General features: G+C 41.7%; 1 protein-coding gene across 4 annotated transcripts in view; it reads left to right on the top strand.

Moving 5' to 3' along the window:
• The window catches only part of LOC117412251 (fibroblast growth factor 13), an 88592-nt gene that overhangs the window by 18163 nt on the left and 47750 nt on the right, over positions 1–22679 (top strand). Inside the window, exon 1 of one of the 4 annotated variants that reach the window (XM_058989421.1) lies at positions 16508–16640. The exons of the other annotated variants lie outside the window; for them this stretch is intronic. Coding sequence (XP_058845404.1) covers positions 16634–16640 — 7 coding nt within the window. The 5' untranslated portion in view covers positions 16508–16633. Of the gene's footprint in view, positions 1–16507; positions 16641–22679 lie in introns of those variants that run through there. 4 annotated transcript variants of the gene reach the window in all.

Consider the following 22679-nt stretch of genomic DNA (forward strand, 5'->3'; position numbering starts at 1 on the left):
AAGATGAAACACTACCTGCTGTTATTAGTTTACATTAGCAATTACATAAAAGCGGAGGGAGGCTTTTTCTTGCTGTCGTCTGGGTGTGAGCGCAGAGAGCTCCTGTTGCCATTTCGAAATGTTATTTTAGGAATCAACTACACCCACTTTGAAACCCCAGAACCCCCCTGGTGTTTGCCAGAATATCCACGTTAGCACCCCTCCCCTCCCCCAGTGAGGGGGTGGGGCCCAGTGGTCCCGGTCAGGCAGGCAGCACACAAACAAACAATTTAAGCTCAAGGCATGCGCTTTTATTAAAGAGCCACAAAATCAAAAGTACAGAAACACAAGTCGTCAAATAGCAGGCTCTTGACAAACATGCCTTTTACAGCAAAGGTCTTGCAGGCACCCTAGTATCTGAGCTCACGCCTTCGCTCCTCTTAAACTGAACTGCGCTTCTAGCCTGGCTGCAGCCTTTTATAACCATTTTGCAGATTGATTCATCCTTAATGGATTCATTTCACTGGCCACCAGAGTCCTCAGTATTCTCCATTCCAGCCACATTCTCACCTGGAAATGAACAGATCACCATGGCTCAAAATGAACCCTTACTTGGGTTCAGATAACACACATTGAAATCAAAATAAAGACAATACTGTTACTGATGTAGTTGGTGGAATAAATGATGTGTATTTACTGTAGACTGTGGAATCTGGAAGTGGATAAAAAACAGGTACCGCTACAGTTATTTACACAAAGAAACATGTGAGGGGTTTTGACTCCTTCACACCCTCTCTTTCCACTTCTCTGTCCCTATCGTCCTGTATTCTTCCTCTCGCTGTCCTTCTCCCCCCCCCTCCCTGCCCTCTCTCATTCCTCATACCCCCCCCCCCCTCGTCACAGTGGTAACCGTGGAGCGTGGGAACCTCGGGAGAGCGGCCTGTCTTGGCAGCCTGGTACTTGGACCGGCATGCTCCCATCAAAATGTGTCTGTTGCTGTCTGCCTGTATATCTCTGTGTCCGGCTATAGAGCTAAGGTATAGTGGTGTGTTTACAGTATTTACAGTACGTTGAGGAGGGAGACGTTGCCTTGGGGTGAGGAATGCAATCCTATTGAAAACTGTACAGACGGCTCAATGGAAAACAGAGAGATTATTATTATTATTATTATTATTTTTCAAAATGCTCTCCCAGAAACATCGGAATTAGGCTGAGGACGATGTCCATTTTAGGAACTGGAGATTGTCCTTGGGCCCTGCTTGCAACCGTATTATCTCATTCTCCAGAAACATCTCTGCTGTACATCTCTCTTGAGCCCATTTATACTATTGTCTTCATATAGATTCATTGATAGATGATGTCCTTGATTGTAAGGCACTTGCACCCTGAACAAATATGCAAATACTGGACATTTGTGTGTCTGTCAGTGTGCCAGCCTGCCTATGAACATGCTGGTGCAGTCGTGTGCACGGCCGTCTCTAGCTATAAGGACACCAAGGTCGTGTCCTTGGTTGTTTTGTTTTGCATCATCAATGCTGATGCTCATGTAAAAATTCTGGTAAACATAGATTTGGAGGTTGAATAGTAAATACCAAGCAGTCATATATGCGGGAGTAATGCGATGCTCCCGCACTCACTCACTGCACAGGCTCCCTGCACTGCCTGTGGTAATGCGATGCTCTCGCACTCACTCACTGCACAGGCTCCCTGCACTGCCTGTGGTAATGCGATGCTCCTGCACTCACTCACTGCACAGGCTCCCTGCACTGCCTGTGGTAATGCGATGCTCCTGCACTCACTCACTGCACAGGCTCCCTGCACTGCCTGTGGTAATACGATGTTCCTGCACTCACTCACTGCACAGCTGGTATTGCATGAGCCCGCTTCCCGGGGGTGTATAGACCAGAGGTGGTCCGAAACTCTTATTTTCAGAGTAAAATTACCTTTTAATGAATTTGTTGACTAATGGAAGAAAATGTGTTAATTACTCCACACAAAACAATGAGGCACCGCGGTTTCCCTTGTTCACATAATTATTAAATATAAATCAATAATCTGACAGTGTTATTTAATATAGAAGCTGTAATGATCAAACTAACTAAAACTCATTTAAATTTTGTAAGCCATTATTTGTCTCGCCTTACTTTTAAGGTTTAACCAAAGGTCATAAGCCCCAGAGCAGAGGAAAATTCACTTTCAGTCAGTCTGTGCAGAAGTTAATTGCCATTGATTGGTACTCAATTGTAAAGGTGAGGGAAGAGTGGATGACTCATCTGAATTCCGTATGTGCGTTGATTAAAGTTCTAATGATTTGAAATGGTGTAATGGACTAATGTAACCTGTTGGTGCTAATTCACCCTGAAACTTACTTGACCCATTAAGTGCAGTTTGTAGCCAAAAGAAAGGATTACATTTTATTCTGTGAAGAAATATTGATTCAGAATACGTATCAAATTACAAATAAACCAGCTTGTGTTCCGATTTTTTCAGAGGAATAAATTTGGTTCTAATGGGTTAAATAAGCTAGAAACAACCCTCAGCACTGCATGTGGCATCTACAGCATACAAGCAGAGACTCTGAGCAGAATATTTAGAGCTCCTGGACTCCTTTCTTATTCTCAATTGAAAGAAAGCACCATTACACAGGCTACACGTGTTTAGGCCGATAGAGTTGTAGAGGAACTCTTTTTTGTTTCCAAGACTCATACTTCACTGTTTTGTTTTCTTTCATAATATCAGTGAACCACAAAAGAAGAATTGCTTTAATGATGTATTTCGCGGACGACTGTGCAAAAATATCCATAAAAGGTCAGTCTTCCAAATGTCAAGCGTGTTAAAAAATATCATTATTGGAGTTGTTGTTGTTCAAATCCAATTTAACGCTGCTGCCTCGTCTTTGACAACTACATCATTTCACAGCGCAAGGGACAGGCTAATCAATACAAATGAAAAAATACATCAAGGATTACTATGTTAAATTAGCACAGTGGTTTCCCATGATGCATCTACTGTGCGTTACAAGGCATCCATCCACACGCAATGACGCTACATTTATTTTGTAATCTTATTCTGCATAGCCCATGCAGTGTAACCCCGTGTTTTATAACCTTGTACTGCTTTCCTTTTGTCTTTATTTGAAACTCATCCATAAATATAAAACACTAGCAGAAATCTCAATGGCTTTCTTGAAGACATTGATAGCGAATTCTACTCGAAACATTTGTCCGATCATTTTTGTAAAGTTTATTTTTGGTATATTTAAAACTTGCAGAAGAGCCGAAGCATAACTGAATATATCGCATTTAGTTCTGTAAGAAAGGCACAGGCATAATTACATGATTTGCAGCCTTGTTGTTCAAAGCAGTATTTCTGAGCAGTTTCAAGCTGTTTTCATTTGGCCTGCGTTGGAACTAATTATGCTGTTTGCCTGCGAAAGCATTCTCTCCGCCTGGCACTGCCTGGTAATAAGATATTATGTCCAAACAGGGCCGTCCAAGCTCAGTGCTTTAGATAAACACAAAGGGCGACTGGAAACCTGCTGAGGATCGATTTTCAGACAGGCAGTACATTGAAACACCCCTTTGTGACACGCATCACAAGAAAGGCAATCCAACAGACGCCTCTCCTCAGACTGGCAGGTCCTGCAGGGTGCTGATTCCCGTCTGCAAACCGAAGCTCTTTAACACCCTGCCTCCTGTTGGACAACTTTTGCAATTGCTGTATTTTTTTTTTTAACAGGACTTTTTCATAGCACACTTTGCCACTCACTGACCACATGTTGTAACTGCAGCAAGTCTATAATACAGATAACCTGCATGCAGCTCCTTCAGGGTTCCTGTGGTTGCTGATCAGTATTTGAAATTGGCTGTCATGTACTGCAGTGAAAGGTCCTTTTAAACAAATTTGAATGCTAAAAAGAATAGAAGGAAAGTTTATCGAGCTGCTAAAACGAAGGCTAACTAATGAAGAGCCTTATTGTTCTCGGTCTTTACACCAAAGTGCAATTTACACCATTTACATTGTAGATGAAAAGGAAAATCAAACTCCTTTTGAGTGCTGTGCATGCAATGGTAATGCAGCTGAAAGAATGAGCAGCAGGTGGGCAGGTATCATCCAATTCATTTACTGCGGCGCATTCAGGGTCTCCAGTGAAGCTTGTTTTCCATCATCTTCCCCTTGACATCGTGCACACAATGCAATTATTACATCGCCAGTTAGGTTCAGTGTCTCGCTCATGGGGTAAAGCCGTCCCTTTTCTCTCTCAAGCCCATGTTCTGTCTGTAATCATAATGCTGGTTTGCATGGGTAATGATATTGCAAGGGCAACAAGTTATTTTTAGCCCTGTGTGAAGTACTGAAGCGTGCTGCCTAGCTTGTGATGTCATGCAGAAGGAAGGCTGTGATTGCCTCTCTCCTTCTTCAGCCGTCGAAAAATGTGATGAGCGCGGCTCACAAAACCGCAGGGGATTTAAATAAGGAGATGACTGCAGCCTGCTAGATATTACTGTAGTGTGCCAAGACGAAGGGATTAAACCTGAACCAGCTAATACAGTTAAAACAGAGCGGTGCGTTTTCACAGAGTCTGGGTTTGTGTTCACACAGTAGAAGGGATTAGAAGAAGAACAGAGCTTACACACACACAAAAAACAATGACAATGTGATTGATTTCTTTGTATTCTCTTCCAATACCTGTTATGCACTCTTGTGTAAAGGAGGTCTTCAGTTTACGCTGAGTGTAGCTTTCTGCCGCGTGCCGGCACTGTTTATGAGTGTGTTGTGCTCCATGGCCCTTCATCTTTGCTGAGCGCTCCTTAAATCAAACACTCACGATCGGTGAACGTCCTGACAAATGTTGTTCAAAATAACCTGTGAGTGGCATGTTGTTTATTTGTCCCGCACACTGGGCTGCAGGCGCAGCAGAACAGTGATTAGACCTGATTGCCTTCTCGTGTTTCGCTTGTTTGAGGATCTCGGTTTAGTGGAGTGAGGAGCTGCCTCCTGGACCACTGATTATCCTGTCTGAATCACACCTGAACAACTTCTGCACTTCCTCTGAGTTCAGAAGTCATTCATTTTGAATTCCGACCTTTTAATTCATGTAGATTGAATTACCCGTGTGCTGATCACATGTAGAAGGCGTGCATTCATGGGACTTTGAGAAGTGTTTCAAGAATGCATGCTTTATACAACATCGTTTGTTATAAAGGAACATGAAATGAATACGGGCGACACAGTAATTAGAGATACACTTTGATGTAAAGTGTTACCAAATAAAGAACAGCAATTTTACTAAGCGCTCTGCTCCACGTTCTCCCCTGTGGGTAACGTGGAAGCGTGAAGCTGCGTTGAAGGCAGGGAGCCACGGCTTGGCTGCCCACCGACTGGGAATTACCATAAGTCAAGACCTATGCCAAATCGTCAGCCCATGCTGCTGAAAATGTAGTTCATGAGCGTGATCGTTGAGCCTCCGTGGTTTAAGCGGAGTCAATACATTGAAATGGGATTATTGAATCCAGCTTGCAAAGCATTAAAGACTCTGAACCCTGTCGCCTTTCCAAGAACAACAGGGGAAAAAAAAACCTGAAGAGTCGTGTTCCATTTCTCTTAACAATAACCGCAATCTTTTATTTAGCTGAAGCGCCTAACCTAAATGCCAGACCCGGAGGAGTTTGTAACAATGTTTAGGTTATGAGTAATAAATCAGAAGTCATTGTTTGATGTTTTATTGTTCTCCCTGCTGGCTACGGTGGTCCATTCCTACATCTCATACACACTTCTCTAGACAAGCACTTATCCAATTGTGATAAAAACATGGTGTGGCACTCTTTACAACAGAATCTGAGCCTCCCAATATGCAGCATGAATGAACCTGTCCTGTCCTTATGTGCTTATCCATACTGTGAATGGAGATTGTTATCCTGATAGCTCAAACTGTGTAATTACAGTCGTGCTGGGGGTGTATAGTCTGAGCATACCTGTGATTTATTCTTTGGCTTGTGGGGCGTGCTTAACTTCAAAGCAAATCTCTCAAATAAAACTCAAACCGAACAACTAAATCAATAAGGCTGAATTATCTGGGCGAGATAAACAGAGATGTAGGAGGGGGGGGGTTCAGATTAGACCTCCACTCTTTAATCCTGCATGTTTTTTTTTATTTGCACAGTCAAATATATCAATTTCGTTCCCCTTATGTTGTTTACGTCATTTTGAGTGATTTGAAAGCTGCATTGGACACCTTTGTAAAGGAGATGCTGGGATCAAAGGTGGATAAAAGGAAGCCATTCAATCTGTAAATACAGTAACAAATACTGTATAAAATCAAGTATGTATATCGAAACTCCATTTTACCTCACATCACTGCTGTTCCACTGTTGCCTTCCCCAAGATTGAGGTCTATAAGGGAAAGGTGATTTAGGACAGACGACATGTAAAAGATGGGGAGATAAACCCTCATTACCACCTCCTCTGAGAAACCCCTGTACAGTTCTGATGAAACAGCATGGACTTTTCTATGAGATGTCTGGTGAAGGTATGTTTGTGATTGACACTCATTGGTCTTTTAACACTTTAAAACATGAATGACCCTGGCTCGGCCTTCTGATTAGTGCTCAGGATAACAACATTTTTAAACAGCCTCAATCAAATGTTATTTTCCGTTGCTCAGATATTGAGCTTATTGATTGATTGATTTTTTTTTCACCCTGAGAAAGTGTTTTGAACTCTTTTAAAAAGCCCTGCTCCTTTTGCACGTCCTCTGTCTGGGGAGTGAAACCTCCCGGTCTGTTGTCAAAACAGTTTAAAGCATACAAAAAAAAAAATCAATAAGACTCAATATTTGAGCAAGGGCATTCAGAACTACTTGGAACGATTGTAAATCTCATACCCCTTCAGTCTCTGTGTGCACAATTGTACCATGTTAGCTCTCCTATCTCTGTATCTAGTTTATAATGCATGTTATCTGGCAGGGCAACTTCTTGAACTCCATAGAGTTGACACAAACAGTTTTAAAATATCTCAAAATTCAATTAAAAAAACATGACCAGAGGGAAGTAAAAAAAAAAAAAAAGAAAAAAAGGCGTATTTCAAACGAGTGCTCTTCAATATTTATCAATGGTCCCAGTCTGATTTTACAGTCACTCACTCACTCATACCCATCGTGCCTAATGGCACATAGGGCAGCAACAAAGGTTCTCCATGGTTGGCGGTCCTTGGCAATTCTCGCCACAGAGCCCCAGGATTGACCCATCTGTTTTTGCTCTGCCTTCACGGTTCTGCGCCAGGTTGTTTTTGGTCGCCCACGTTTCCTTTGGCCTTCTGGTATCCATCGTAATGTAATTCTGCTGATGCTGCTGCTTTCCTTCCAGAGTACATGACCAACCCCGTTCCACAGTAGTGGAGTGGAAACAGGGTACATGGCATTGTTAAAGAAAGGAAAGGGTTACATAGAAAACAATATTTATAGCCCTGGCCTGTTTCAGCTTGATTAATTGTGAGCTTTTTGAAAAGCGTGCTCTTGGCAAGTTGCGTGTGAGTTCAAACAGTCGTTCGGACTCGGTCAGTGTGCCTGAGTCTGATTTCAGTTTCGAACCCCAGATAACCCGTTCCGAAGGCCCGAAGCTTGTCTGGTGTTTTTCCATTTTCTGAGCGATGATTCCTCTTTCTGCCCCTATAACACTCTCCCTCACTCCCTCACTCCCTCTCTCCCTCTCTCCCTTTGTTCATTTTCTCAGTGCTTACCTGAGCGACGTCAGCAGCAGTTGCTCTCGCAGGCTGAGTTGGTTCATGTCACTGCAGAACATGCATGCAGGAAAGGTCACCGTTCTGCTGTCAGAGTTTTAGCTGGAACATCAACTAACTGGCACTGACATTTCACTGCAGAGCCTAAAAATAAAATAAGCGTCTTTTACTTTGTCTCTTTTATGCATACCTGACACAGAGTGGGAAAAAATTCTTAAAAAAAATAAAAAAGAAAGAAGAATAATTTGCCAGGAGAACGAAAGTATATGGGAGCCGAACCATTACACAGATCAATAAAAAAATGTATAAACGAAAATATCACCGGAAACTGAAAGCTGGCTAAAATCCCCTTATTTTAAAAGCCTGTCAATAAAACGATACCTTTTACACTTGCCTGGGCTAAGTGCTGTGTTTTAAGACTACTGACTGGGTTAATGCACTCTGGTACGCTTGACACCTGTCTTGTGAAATTGGTCGCTTTTGAAAGTGTATTTGTTTTGTATAAAGCTGTTCTGATTTTACTAATACAGTCTAATACGCTTACCTGTAAGTGTATGACTGTTTTTCATGAATATTTATACACTTAAACAGAGTAGAAACATAAGTGGGTTGGTGAGCTCCGATGCATATTTTTATGATCAAATATTACTGTACTGTAACAGATTGCATTGTGCTGCAGTATTTACCATTTCTTTTGAGGCTTCATTTAATTCAGGCTAACAATAAATTATTTTTCTTGAATAAGTAAACACAGAGCCATCAGTTTATAATGTGTTTTATATAACTGTACTGTAAGTGGTTAAATATGCATAGTGATTCACATTCACAAAATACCCCTTTGTACTTTCAATTATTAAATGGAAATTATTGTTACTTAAATGCTGTGCTGTATGCACGTCGCAGACAATTTGTCACATTCATTCTCAAAACTGTATTCATTCACCGTCTCTTCACACATCTGCATGTCATTTTAGCCGACTTGAAAGTCAAACAGAAGTCATTATCGAAGTTCCTTTAACAAATGCTATGTTCATTTGAGCGCATCATCGTCCTTTACACCGTCTCTTAATGAAAAGCCTTTCGGTTTCCTTTTTTGCAGGGCAGTGCGGGAATATATTGAAAGCGTTTATGTTCCTGACGCCAGACCGATGCCTGTTTAGGTTCACAATGCATGTGCTCAGTTAACTGTTTAAAAAGTATAAATGCTCTGCAGTAAAATGGGAGCATACACTTCCAATATTACACTTAATCAGGGTAACTGGAATGAAGCAGCATTAGAAATGGTTTGGGATTGTGGGATTTGATACACCTAGGCTGCATATACTCTTAATGATGTACTCTTAAGTGTGGTAGAATGTGCTACTGTAGGACTTGGGTTGTGCTTTGAAGCACCTTGATCAGCAAACTGAAAGAATCGTCAGAACCTCTTTGCAAAGGAGACGCTGGTCTACCCAGGGGCGTACAGAGACAGCAAAGTAAATACAATCAATTCATAATACTCTACTGTAGTGCCTTGAGCGAAAGCTCTGGCTGAGAAAGTCTATTTATAGAGTAGAGCCAGGAGACTAGAGATAAGGCAGGGTGAGGTGCCTGCTAGGGGGATTATTAAGGGCCGACCAAAGCAATCCACCCCCAGGCTGAAGGCCTTGGCTGGCTCTTGAAATGCAGCCCGTGGCAAGCAGCTTCTGTAGAAAGGGCCCGTTTTCAGTCCTGTGGCAGAATTCAGTTCTCATAACCAGGAAAAGAAGCAACTCGAGGTGTGAAACCTGGCTTTGTTTTCTCTGCTGGTATTCGTCACAAGCCTCTAAACTGCCTCCCATTGATGCCACTCTAGTCTATTACATTCTTCTGTTGATTATCCTTCAATATTGCCTTCTTTATTATTATTATTATTATTATTTTTATGATTATTACACATGACCTAGCTAATGATATCCTAATGAATTCACGTCATGGCTACAGGTTAATAAATATATGCATCACACACAGGTATTTTCTTTGCTGCAAATTATTCAGCATTAATTAGTATATGCATTTAATCTATTTGGCGTGAGCGGACATTATTTCTTCTTGATTATTGGCTGGATAATTTCAACAGTCCTAGACTGTCTGGATCTTATTAAATAAGCTGAATAACGACAAAGCACAAATTAGCACAGGTGACTCTGGTACAGCCAACAGATCACTAACAATCATCCTGTCCACTTTCATTAGCCAGCCCGGAAGAGATTCTAACTGCGTGGCTCATTAAGAACAGAGAGATGCTTGCAGAGTAATAGGCTGTACCAATTAATCCTTAATTGATTTAATTATTACTAATTAAACAGTATTGACTGGTTACTGGCAGTAAGCAGAGGGAGTCACTGGGGAGTCTTATGGGATGCGAGGCTGCTAGCACTGATCTGCAGGGGAAGTTAACAAACCTGCTCTTTGTTGTTTAGTTGCAGTCTGGGATTTAAACAAGGAAAGGAGCTGTCTTCTTCAGCAGGTCTCTTATACAAGAACTGTAAAATGTACCAAAACAAAGATTAACCATGGTATAAAAAACGTAGTTATCCATGGGGGAAGAAAATGATAATACTGCGAAAGGACCACGGTAAACGGATTCTGTCTGTCTGAGAAGAGACACTGCCTGTTTCATTGGGAGCAGTTCACTGTGGGACCCACTCTGGTTCACTTACTTCTCTTTGTGCTGTCTTTGAGATCTGTTAATACAGGAGGGAGTAATACCCGGGGCAACGGTGTGTTTCAGAAGGGGAAAATGTCAGTAAAGTGCTCAAGAGCAATATATTGTAATGGACATGCTTGTAACTGCGGTGCCATGCTTGTAACTGCAGTGCCATGCTTGTAACTGCAATGTCATGCTTGTAACTGCGGTGCCATGCTTGTAAATGCGGTGCCATGCTTGTAACTGCAGTGTCATGCTTGTAACTGCGGTGCCATGCTTGTAACTGCGGTGCCATGCTTGTAACTGCAGTGTCATGCTTGTAACTGTGGTGCCATGCTTGTAACTGCAGTGTCATGCTTGTAACTGCAGTGCCATGCTTGTAACTGCGGTGTCATGCTTGTAACTGCGGTGCCATGCTTGTAACTGTAGTGCCATGCTTGTAACTGCAGTGCCATGCTTGTAACTGCGGTGTCATGCTTGTAACTGTGGTGCCATGCTTGAAACTGCAGTGTCATGCTTGTAACTGCAGTGCCATGCTTGTAACTGCAGTGCCATGCTTGTAACTTGTAAGTTTATTAAAAAATAAAATCAAAATTGTGAAACTTTCTGCCTTTTGCATAAATGTACTGCGCCATGCCCTGAAGTATAAATAAATAAGAAGAAGAATGTGCACAAGTGTAAAGGTTCCTCCCCCTTTTCCATAACCCCAAAAAACAATCTAGCGGGTTCACTTGTATAAACCAAAATGTAGTGTACTGTCCATAGATCAGTCGTTTTGGAGTTCTGGTCTTTGTGAAGCTTCTTTCATCGAGCTGCAGTAACAAACACCAGCACACAGCCCATACAAACAGCCTTAAATATCTATAGGTGTTCTACTGCACCAGTCAGATTACACCTTGACATGCTCTCCACTTGGACCAGCAGTGGAGGAGGTTCCTAATGAAGTAACCAGACCAGATCTCTGATGTGTGCGCTGGGATTAGAAGCCAAGCCGCTGTGCCTGAGCAGCTCATTTTTTCGATGGCTAATCTGGTGCACAGAGACAAAATACACTTCTATATATTGGTGTGAATAATGAATGCCTGTTGGGATCAAGCCAGGTGTTCTACCTAAATCAGTTTCTGCTGCCAGGGTTTGGGTTCTGCCAGTACCTGATCATTTTTTAATGGGAGTTATGACTACGCCTCAGGCTCCACGGTGAGAGTTTAGGGGCCTCTGAAAAGTGACTGATGTGTCTCCTAATGGGGGCTGATAGTCACTGCAGATGAAGGATAGGGTGATGTGTATATTTCCTGTTTTATTTGCATTAGACCATCTATCTGTGTCTCTGTACATGTATTTGTTAACACGTATTTCTGTATTCAGTAAGTATTTGATTCCATTTTTAGCTGCGGAAAGCCTCTTTTGATTTGAGATAGTTCCTCTATGGAAAACGCTTCTTTGTGTTCTTTCTGTCGGTATCGTAGCAATATTTTGTTGAACGTAATCCTGATTGTTTGGGTATTTTTATCTAAACGTTGTGGGTCAGCTGGGTGAAACATTTCTCAAAAGAAAATTCCTCTTGACGTTTCTCTCAAGCGGTGTGTTTGGTTAACCGTCCAGTTTGTAAGTAGTTGGGTTACCAGTTGGACTCCATGTACACTAGGACATTTTGGGACAGTTCAGGCTTTTCAACTCACAACCCCAGTGCATTCTGGTACATTTTGCCTGCATCACCAGAATGCATTGGGGTGTAAGTTGAAAAGCCTGAACTGTCCCAAGCTTGTACATGGAGTCATGCGGTAACCGTATCAAAGAGCAGGGATACTGGAAACCTGTTTGCCTATTTTATAATCCTTTACTCTCATCCCTGGTAACTGCATGGAAATGCACTTTGAGATCACACTGCAGTGATATCCTCTTAGAGTCCCAGTTTGTCAGTGAATTTCAGAGAAGCGCACTTCTCTCTACACAGATCATGTTGCCTGAAAATGGTCTTTGCCTCGCTCCCCCCGCTCCCCATTATCTCTGTGCATCTTACAATCGCACACACAAAGGAGAAATTATCGTTCAACTCAACTTATTAATAGATTGCAAACCAGGCACAAGTAAGAGTTTGTGAAGTGGACAGATTTCCTAATGCCCCGCAGCTCGTGAACAGATGGGTTCCCAGCCTGACAAAGCCTTGTTTATTCTCGGTTATGTAAACACATTAAGCGCAGCTCTTGAGCAGTTGTGTGTTGCCAATGGAAACGCTGGGCAGAGGAGGGCCTTGCTGTCGGGGCGAGAGAGGGAACTATCTGCAGCTCTCCTGGTCTTCAAAGATGAACCTGCTGCTGCTGCTGCTGTTTAAAACGAGCCCTCTGCAGGGTGTTTTAGAAAGGTTATGAGGCATTATGTCATTGGTTATTTATTATTATTATTATTATTATTATTATTATTATTATTATTATTATTATTATTATTATTATTATTATTATTATTGCTCAGGTGCACGCTTTGGTATTTCTCCAAGATCGTGCCCTGAGACTTGGCGTCGGCTCTGAAAAAATATCAGCCATACTTCTGTGTATGAAATTAGTTTGTCTTCTGTTTATAGCCTTGGGTCATTTTTGAGAGAAAGATTGACTCGTATTTCAATTCTGTTAATAAACTGCAGTAGTCGAGAGTGGGGAGGAGTCAGTGATTGCTGGAGGAATCTCTCCCTGTGATGGAACTTCTCTTCCAGGCTGGCGTGGTGGGAAGGGGCAGAGTTTGCTCCACTAGCAGAGCAGATCCGGTGTGGCTGGTGAGCGAGCAAATGAGAAATTGATTCAGACCCCACCCCCCACCAAGTCTGCGCAGTCCTGTCAAGCAGTGAAATCATTAAAGTTTCCAACTCTCTTAAGATGTGTTTTTAGAAAAGAAAACTGGTGTAAGCTTTAGAGCACAAGCTTGCTGTAGTAAATCTGTCCCCTTGCTCACTTAGAAGCCTTCCTTCTGTTATCTTTTGAAATGCTATTCAGTGGATCAGTTTAACAGCAGGATTATTGCAGAGGTTTAGCATCTCATGCCAGCCTTTGCCTTTCCCCTGCTCTCCTGAGCTGGAAGGTAAATAAACTAAAAGCCAGTGTGCTTCGCTTGTGCGTGGCCCGTGCTCCCTGATTCTTATTATGCACTTAAGCTGGATTGTTATCCGAATCCCCCCACCCTCTAAAGTAATCCTTGAAAACCTGTGCTGACGATGTGATCATTTCCACAATGCGTGCTGGCAGGGTGCCGTGGCGATTGTGCAGCGATCCCAGCACGAACACAGCCCTCCCTGTGTCACTCATCATGGGAGAGCCATCGAGCAGCAGCTGCAGCCTGACTGGCAGTGACTGCTGCACGGAGCGAGAGGCTGTGTGGCTGTGAGTGTATGGCTATAAGAGGGAGAGAGAGGGAGGGTGTATGGAAATGTGTTTGTTCTGTGTGTGGGTGTTGGCTTATCTGCCAAGCATACTAAGTTCCTTAAAGGTGTCACTTTAATACGAAAGTATGAAAAACACCCAGGTCATGGAAACTGTCCATATTGTACAATATAGATAATTCATCATCATCATCATCATTATCATCATCATCATTCATAGTTTTTGAGTACACTTTTCATATTTGTGATTTATAATAGACTTGTGTTTTGTGTGTAGGGGTCTCTTATTATAGTCGCTTCACAGTCCTCGTCCAAACTGCACGAGATGACATCTCTTGGAGCAATAAAAGACCCCCTAAAGACAACATATTAACTTATATCACAGAACTGGCAAATGTTACTGTACGTGTTCTGGTAAACCACTCCCAGTGAAAGCTGTTCTGATTCACTGAGGATTTAAAAAGTGTGTGTCTGGCTCTGGCTGTGAGGGGTGTTTGTGTGTGTGTGTGTGTTTGCTGTACTATTTACTCTCTGTAGTTCTGTAGCGCCTTGGGCAGGCAGAACTCATTATGTTAGGATCATGGTGTGCTCTTCCAAGTCATGCAGTAGGTTAGGGGAGAGAGAGAGAGAGAGAGAGAGAGAGAGAGAGAGAGAGAGAGAGAGAGAGAGAGAATACTAATATGGTTACTTTGCAAGTACACAGGTAAAACTATTGTGCAAACATGTAAGTTCTATGAACATACATAGTATTAAATATGTATAAATATACGCACTGTTTGTAATAAGGAATGCATAACTACTTTGATACATTTTAATATAGATAACCAGCATAGCCCTTGCATGTTAGTACATTAGTTATAAATATGTACTTACATTGTAACTAAGGTGTAATTACTGGTACTTGAGATGCTCTACGTTGTTGTATTGTAGAGGGTGAGCTCTGAGAAGTCTATCTCACACAGACGCTGCTGTCTGCAATTGCAGTACCTCAGAGCTTAAACATTTTTAGAATAAAAGCAGTTCAGACCCGCTCCTCTCTCCCTGTCTCCCGCTAATCCTGTCGTACTGCTCGGCAGTTCTGAAAAGTTGTTTGTTTTGCGGGACCTTGTGGTGACATTGTGAAGAATGTGCGTCATCTTTCTCTTTTTGAAGATTTTGGTTACGCACCTTCCCAGAGGAAGAATTTTAATAGCTCCTGCTTATTTATGTGGTTCCTGACAAGCATGCCAAATTTAACAAGCTGTATTCATGTGTGATGGGGAGGGTGGGGTGGGGGGGGGGGGGCGGACCTTTGTGTCTGTTAGCTTATCTGTCCACAAGGGGGAGCTATTTCACTGAAACACATTTTTTATTAACAGATCTGTGAGCTCTTTGCATCTCATCTACCCCAGGAGTGGCTGAATAAAAGGTTTTTAGGTGCATGTTTGGGGTTACGGCTAGGCATAGCGATGGTACAGTGCCTTTAATGTTTGAGGGATGGATAAATAAAATATTGGATGGTATACCTTCGTACCAGTTTTCTTTTGAACGTACTGGAATGGAATCAACCCAAGAGTCTGTGAGATAGTGTTTCCTGGAGGGAATGTTTTAGTAGTAACGCAGTTCCGCCCCACGGTAACAAAGCGAGTGTCTTGTTGTCTGTGCTCATGTTTATGCCACGACCAAACAGTCAGCGAGTTAATGGTAAACATCTGTATGGCTGGACCCTGATTAAAGTCACCATGTTCAAGACGATATCTGGAATGGTCTCGATTTCTTTAAACCCACACGAAGTCTCAGAAAAGTCTTACAGCTTTGTTTACTTTCATCTGGCCTAATGTGCCAATAGTGATAGCTGCACTTTCTTTGATGGATACCTGCAGACTGCAGCAAACAGCTTCATGAGGGCATTTTTGTTTTGTGTGTCACATTCAAATGTCTTGTGGGAAGAATATTAAAAGGCGATTGGTTGGCAGGTGCTTCCCTATCCAAGACACCGCAAAACATAATTACTGGTGTTGGACAGCAGACTTGGTTGCAGACTTCCATCATACCCATCCTGAATAAAATAGGCTGTTAACCACAGAGAGAGAGAGAGAGAAAGACACACACAGCTCCTCCAACTCCCAGTACACCATGGTTACACTATTTTTTATGGGCAATGAGACTCCACTTCATTAGACTGGAGGTAATCGGTCAATACAGAAGTGCTGAAGCTTTGTGCTGGGAAAGATGCCAGCGTCTATTTTTTTCTGAATGCTTAATATGGTATAATGGTGTCCCTATGAGAGGTTCATCACAGAAAAAGGTAAAAGAAAGAACAGTTTAGGGTATTATGATACACACTGTGTAAAATGAAGCGGGAGCTGATGGAATGGGCAGTGTTGTGTGATACAGATTCTGTCCTGTCCCCTGTCAGTGAGATGTTATGTATTAACATTAGGGTTGTTTAAGCTGATCACTAGTCTGTGTCTATTTTCATTGCTTTAAATCACTGTTTGTTGAACAAAAGATTGAAAAAGTGGTTTAAAATATCAGACCACATTTTAAAGAGAATGATCTGAAACCTGCCATAGCCTGAGTTAACGGTGCGCGGTGCCCATGGCTGCCACGCTGCCTTGCTGTGTGTGTTGCTGCCTCAGTGATGGCAGTGAAGGGGTTAAGGTTCTGTCAGGACCTCGCTTCCCGCAACTCTTCATAGAGCTGGCTCTCCTGTACAGTATTTGGTGCTGTTGAAAGTAGGTCAGCTCTGTCTCAAGCCCAGGCAGTGTGGTGCTGTGACGCTGTGCTCTTTCTTCCTGCTGGAGCGGCAGTGTGAGCCCGTCAGGTAGCGCTGATCAGAGCCACGCGGCAGGGAGGAGAGAGAGAGGGCAGCCAGAGCTCTGGGGCCGGGGCCAGCAGACATGTCAAGTAGGTGAAGCTCCAGCTCTTTCATTTCATTAGAACAACTCCATCCGCCAGCATCCTTTCTGTCTTTCTTTCATACCTTCCTTCTTTTCTTCTGTAGTCCTTCTTTCTCTGGAGACTAGTTTCCTGAAGTTCTGTGAAGTGCAGTTTCATGGAATTGCTTTCAGATTCACTGGGGAGTCCTCAGTGATTCTATCTAAGGGACTGAACCCCTCAGGATAACTGACTCTGATTTCTGGAAAGTGGCTATGAGATGGAAGGGTGAATATTTAGATTGGCTCTGTACTGTATACTATATTGCCTTTGCTATAGTATGGATAGCATTTAATACAATTTGTCTGTTTAGCGTGTTTTTTTGTTTCTAGTCATCCTGATACAGTGTGCTAATCGTCAGTTCAATCAGAAAGGATTTACAGGCAGTGAATTAGACAGCATTGGAACCGTGGGGCAAACAGAACTATCTGTCACAGTCTGGTCAAATCTCAAGGCTGGTGGTTGGGTCTTTGTTTTCCAATTCAGTCTTTCTTTGTAAAAATATGTTATAATAATAATAATAATAATAATAATAATAATAATAATAATAATAATAATAATATTAATTGTATAAAAAGTATATGGTATGTCACCTCAAGCAGTTATCCTACACAAAATGTTAATTATCATAAATCACAAAAAATGAAATGTACTTACTGTTATTAGTACTGTTGAAGTTCAAACAACTCTAACTTTGCAGTATGTTCTATGCACAGGATTACATCTGTACACAACAGAAGATAGACTGGAATCCTGAGGAGCTCTTAACAGTGATTACCTCCCCAGGTGATTCATAAAAGACACATATTTGGCATGTCCTCACGATCAAAAGAACAACTCAAGCAGCTTTTTATAATAATAATAATAATAATAATAATAATAATAATAATAATAATAATAATAATAATAATAATAATAATAATAATTCCAGCCTGTTTTAAATAACTGTATATGCATTTTCTCTTATGGCAAAACTGCACAGGAGTCACCATCAGATCGTTTGAATATCTGCTTTTTCATATTTGGGAATCCATGCAGGAATCCATGGGTTAAACTTAGTATTTGTACTTATAACACATTACACATATAGCTAGCTGGGCTTATAAGATACAACTTTATATGTAAAAAAAAAAATCTATTTTGAAACCAACTTATACTCCAGCTGCAGCACATATGATTTTGAATTCATGCAGTCCACAGAGATCCGTCCTATGAATGACTAGAACGTGTTACAGTTGCTATTTCGAGTCATACTGGAACTGTACTTAAAATAAAACAGTTTAGCAGCAACTACAGCGTTAGTAATTGAAGCGCTCTGTGTTGCACACCGCTGTGTTGCACACTGCTGTATAACTAACCACCCTCCCTGTCCAGAGCTGCTGTGTATTCATACACAATGAGATTTGGAACCCGGGATGCATGTTCATTAAACTATCCAAGCATGGGCTTGCTGACGGTTTTGCTATGCAGATCGCTGAGCTCCGCGCAGTGACCATCCTTAAAACAATTCAGCAGCCCGGTCCGACGGGAGGCGAGGCAAGTGCAGCGGCTGACCTGTCCCCGTTTACATGACAGTACAAATCACACTGCCTCGCTGTACAGCACCTAGGCTGCAAAGCAATGCTGTGAAGTTTATCGCTTAATACCATGCTTTTCCCATGGCTATAGTTTGTGTTTACCATAGCTTACCCTGGTTTGCCATGCTTTTTAAAATGCTTTACTATGCCTTGCTGTTCTTTACAATGCATGCCTATGTTTTACCATACTTTCACTATGCTTTATTACTCTTTACTATGAGAATCAAGAAGAGAGAGAGAGAGAGAGAGAGAGAGAGAGAGAGAGAGAGAGAGAGAGCGAGAGCCTTTCAAGTCCATTCAGAATAGAGAATGGTTCCTGTTTGAGTGAGGTCTCGGAGGAGCTCAATGATGTCATTATTTTCAGTTCTGAAGCATTGCGGTGGTGTGGTTTTAACACCCATGCTGGCAGGCTCTCGAATAATGATACTTTTATTCACACTTTAATCAATACCAAATCAGGCTGATGCTCAGTCTCATTTGCAGATACATTGATTTAGGGGTAGTACAGTTCATAAAGACACCCTATTGGAGATGTATTGTGAAATGGAGATGATGTCTGTGTGCATGTGTGTGTGTGTGTGTGTGTATGTATGTATGTATGTAAGTGTGTGTAAGAGTGCAAGTTTAGCTCAAACCAACGACATGCACCCTTTCTTAGCCACTATGCAAAACTGCTGTCTGCGTTCGTGATTGTAGAGCTGTTTGTGATGTGTTAGTGCTGTATGTATTGCTCCACCATTCTCCTTGCTGAAAAGTGTCCAGATCATTAATCACCAATACACCAGACAAAGAGAGTGATTCAGACAGTGAATCATGAGCCAGCACTTACTTTAAAGGGTGACTCATTTCACGTATAGCTGATTCTGATGGCCCTAAGCTGTTTCATTTGAAACCAAGTACATCTGTGATCTTTACTGTATTGTGTAGTATTGTATGGCAGTCTACCCTTTACTGTATTGTGTAGTATTGTATAGCAGTGTACCCTTTACTGCATTGTGTAGTATTGTATAGCAGTGTACTCTTTACTGTATTGCTGTGGTGTATTTTATAGCAGTGTAGCCTTTACTGTATTGTGTAGTATTGTATAGCAGTCTACCCTTTACTGTATTGTGTAGTATTGTATAGCAGTGTACCCTTTACTGTATTGTGTAGTATTGTATAGCAGTGTACCCTTTACTGTATTGCTGTGGTGTATTGTATAGCAGTGTACCCTTTACTGTATTGTGTAGTATTGTATAGCAGTGTACCCTTTACTGTATTGCTGTGGTGTATTGTATAGCAGTGTACCCTTTACTGTATTGCTATGGTATATACAGCGTCCTGCTCCGTCTGTGTTGATTCAGGGTCCTCTGCGGCCTCCGTCACAGATGCTCAGGGCTTATCCCCCCCTATTATGTATTGAAACACTGTGTGCAGTAGGGTTAACACAAATGAAATGACTTGAAGAGATTACAGAAAGGATATGCCTTTAATAGAAAAGAGATAAACGCTTCTACTTACACTTTGAGACAGAGCGTGTGGGGGGGGGGGAGGGGGGGGGTATGCAGTGCAGTGATGTATTTTACTTTTTAGTTGACTGTAAAAATCAGTTTTTAAAGTAGAATTGCTCCCTTTTTTTAAATTTGCATCAAACTTCTTATACTATTGTTAAAATCATTTGTAAAACGTTGCCTGTAGCAGGATGTAATCAATATTCATTTATTGTGATATTGACGATTCATTGTTTGTGTCGAAAAGCATTTATCAGAGACAATAACTGATCTTATTATTGGCCATAATTGTGTTTGTGGCAGCCATATAAATAAGGGTGTGTGTCAGGGGGGTGTTTAACTTTATTTAATTGGGCAATTCCTCTATCGAGGGCGAGAGCTGTGATGTATTTTAAAGTGTAAATCTCACAGTCTTAAACAGTATTTCAGATAAAGACTGTCACGATCATTGTAGCTGATAATCAGTGATTAAAAGGGACACCCCTGTCCAGCCCTAGGCTGTGGATTGTGAAGGTGTTTGGAAAGGACTGTTCTGTTCTGGAAAGTGCTGTAGAAATGTTACTGGATTTCTATTTGCTCATGCAGGACAATCTCACAGGTTTTGTCTCTTCGGTCCCTGTCCTGGCTTCAGAACTACAGTACGGTGTTCAGATCAATAACTCATCTCAGTAAAAAACAAACAGATGGGACTTCAAACTCTAATACAAGGAGGTGGAAAGCTTATAAAAATGTAGCTAGCTGTTCCTTGAGAAAAAGATATCCTTGTTTTTACAATGCTGGCTGGTTTCATTGGTGAGGAAGAGGTGCTGTACTGTAAGTAGTTTGTGTCATAAGCAATAATATATTGTCATTACCACTAGGACAAGCTTTAAAAAGGTTCTGATGTGATTCAGCTCAGCAGAGACTAAGCAAGCTCTGGGTAAAGTCTGTGTAGTGGCTCACAGATGAGTCCTGTTTGCATCTGCTGTGTTGCAAGTTGACATGCTTGTCTTTTAAAATCAATTTTCTTGCATCTCATGAACGCTATCACTGGTCCGTGTGTTACGGTGCTAAAGATCTTTTGGTCCTTTGCTTGTTTTTTGTCTCTGTTGGGATATTAAGATTTGATTCACGTACAACCGTACAGGTTTAAAATAGAAGTGCTGCTTCCTGGTATCGCTTCCTTCACACCCGTTTATAAATCTCACTCACATGGGAGTGAGCCCAAAGATAGTCAGTGATAAATGTGCTAATAAGAGACCAAGCAGTGGCCTAGAACAGAAGTGCTTAGAGAGAAAGCGCAGAGCTGGACTGGAACTGTAACGTGTTCTCGTTAAGTTTCCTTCTCCTTGGTTGGATAACCCAGTAACGGATGATTTTAATCTCTTCCTCGTCCTTCCTGCAGTCAGATTGCAGCGGATAGCCAGCATATTGTCACGGCTAGGAGACAAATTCGCTCAAAGCCAACATTACTTGAGAAATAATAATTATTTATAGGGGGAAAACTCATTTTTCGCAACTGCTGAAAAATCTAATAAGAAACTTAATATGAATTTAATATTCCTCATTGAAGCAATGTCTCAGTAAAATTGACAAGCTAGGGTTGAGCGGGCATTTATCTGTCTGAGCACAGATTTAAGTTTTATTTAATCTTTAAATTATATAATTTTGTGGGCAGTTTTTTATTCTGAGATCCTGATGCCTCTGTGTAGAGGACAGGTATTTGGCAACTGGCCGGGAATACAGATCAATCGCATCGCAGCCTCTGTTACTGTGGACTGGCAGTAATGGGTCTGAGTCTGGCTGCATCTCTGCATGGATCCCAGGAACTGACTGTGAATGTGTCCACTGTGGTTTTAAAGGGCACCTGCTGGGGTGGTAATCTCCCTGCTGGGGTTTGGAAAGTGATTTTGCTGATGGGGATATAGTGGAGCCAGTTGTACACCACTTACTCATTCTAGCTAGCTCTGTCTAGAACTGTGCTTTTACATTTTTCAATATAGTGTGTCTGTAAAACCACTTGGCCAAGTTTGATGGTATTAGCATTATTTAGGAAAAGTTGTTGAGAGTATTAAAGTCTGTAGATATATGTGGGTGTCTGTCTGTCCATGTATTTGTCTAGTTGTTTCATTTTTTTGTTTTGTTTTTTGTGTGTGTTTTATCAGTGTTTATCAGACAAAATCTAAAATCACAACCCCATTCTAGACCATGCGATACTCTACTCTACTCTACCCTACTGTACTATACTATATTACAATGATCAGGGGCGGAGCAGCACTGCAGTAACTCTAGATGCAAAACAGCCTTTAGAAAGTGCTAACCTGAACACCAGAAGCTCAAGATCACCTCCGACCAGCGTCCCCACCACCTGCAAGGTGACTCGCGCTGCAGAATCAGCTCTCGGGAGGGAGCCAAGAACAGAGCGAGCCGGTCTAGATAGAGTGGCCTCTTTTACAAAGTTTGTTTGCATGGATGCAGCAGGTTCTTTGTCTTGTCATCATGGGTAATGAGATGCAATAGAAAGATATTACAGTGTACCTTTTTTTGTCGTACTGGGCTGCTACAATGGGACTATCATGTATGCATATACAGTAGTGTTTACCTGACAGGAGTAGTTTGTCCTGAAACAGTGCATCCTTAGAACAGAGCTAGACAGTGCTAGCTAGAATGAGCACCTGGTGTTTCTCAGTATGACACGATTCTAATGGGTTATTCAAGAGCATACAGTGGTGCCCAAAAGCATTGACACCCTCCTATCTTTTCAATGTGAAATGCTCCAATTTACCGGTAATTAAATACTGTATTATCACCACTTAGGATGTGCAGATATCTCAGTTGCTGTATAAAATTGTTCTCAAAATGTGTAGTTTTCAATTACGCTAGGAACTATGCTGTGAAACTTCTGAAACTAGAAAGCAAAGGGAATTAGAACATGTTCCTTTCAGACTGCAAACCTGTTGATT

Source organism: Acipenser ruthenus, chromosome 16, assembly GCF_902713425.1.
Source record: "Acipenser ruthenus chromosome 16, fAciRut3.2 maternal haplotype, whole genome shotgun sequence".
NCBI lineage: Eukaryota > Metazoa > Chordata > Actinopteri > Acipenseriformes > Acipenseridae > Acipenser > Acipenser ruthenus.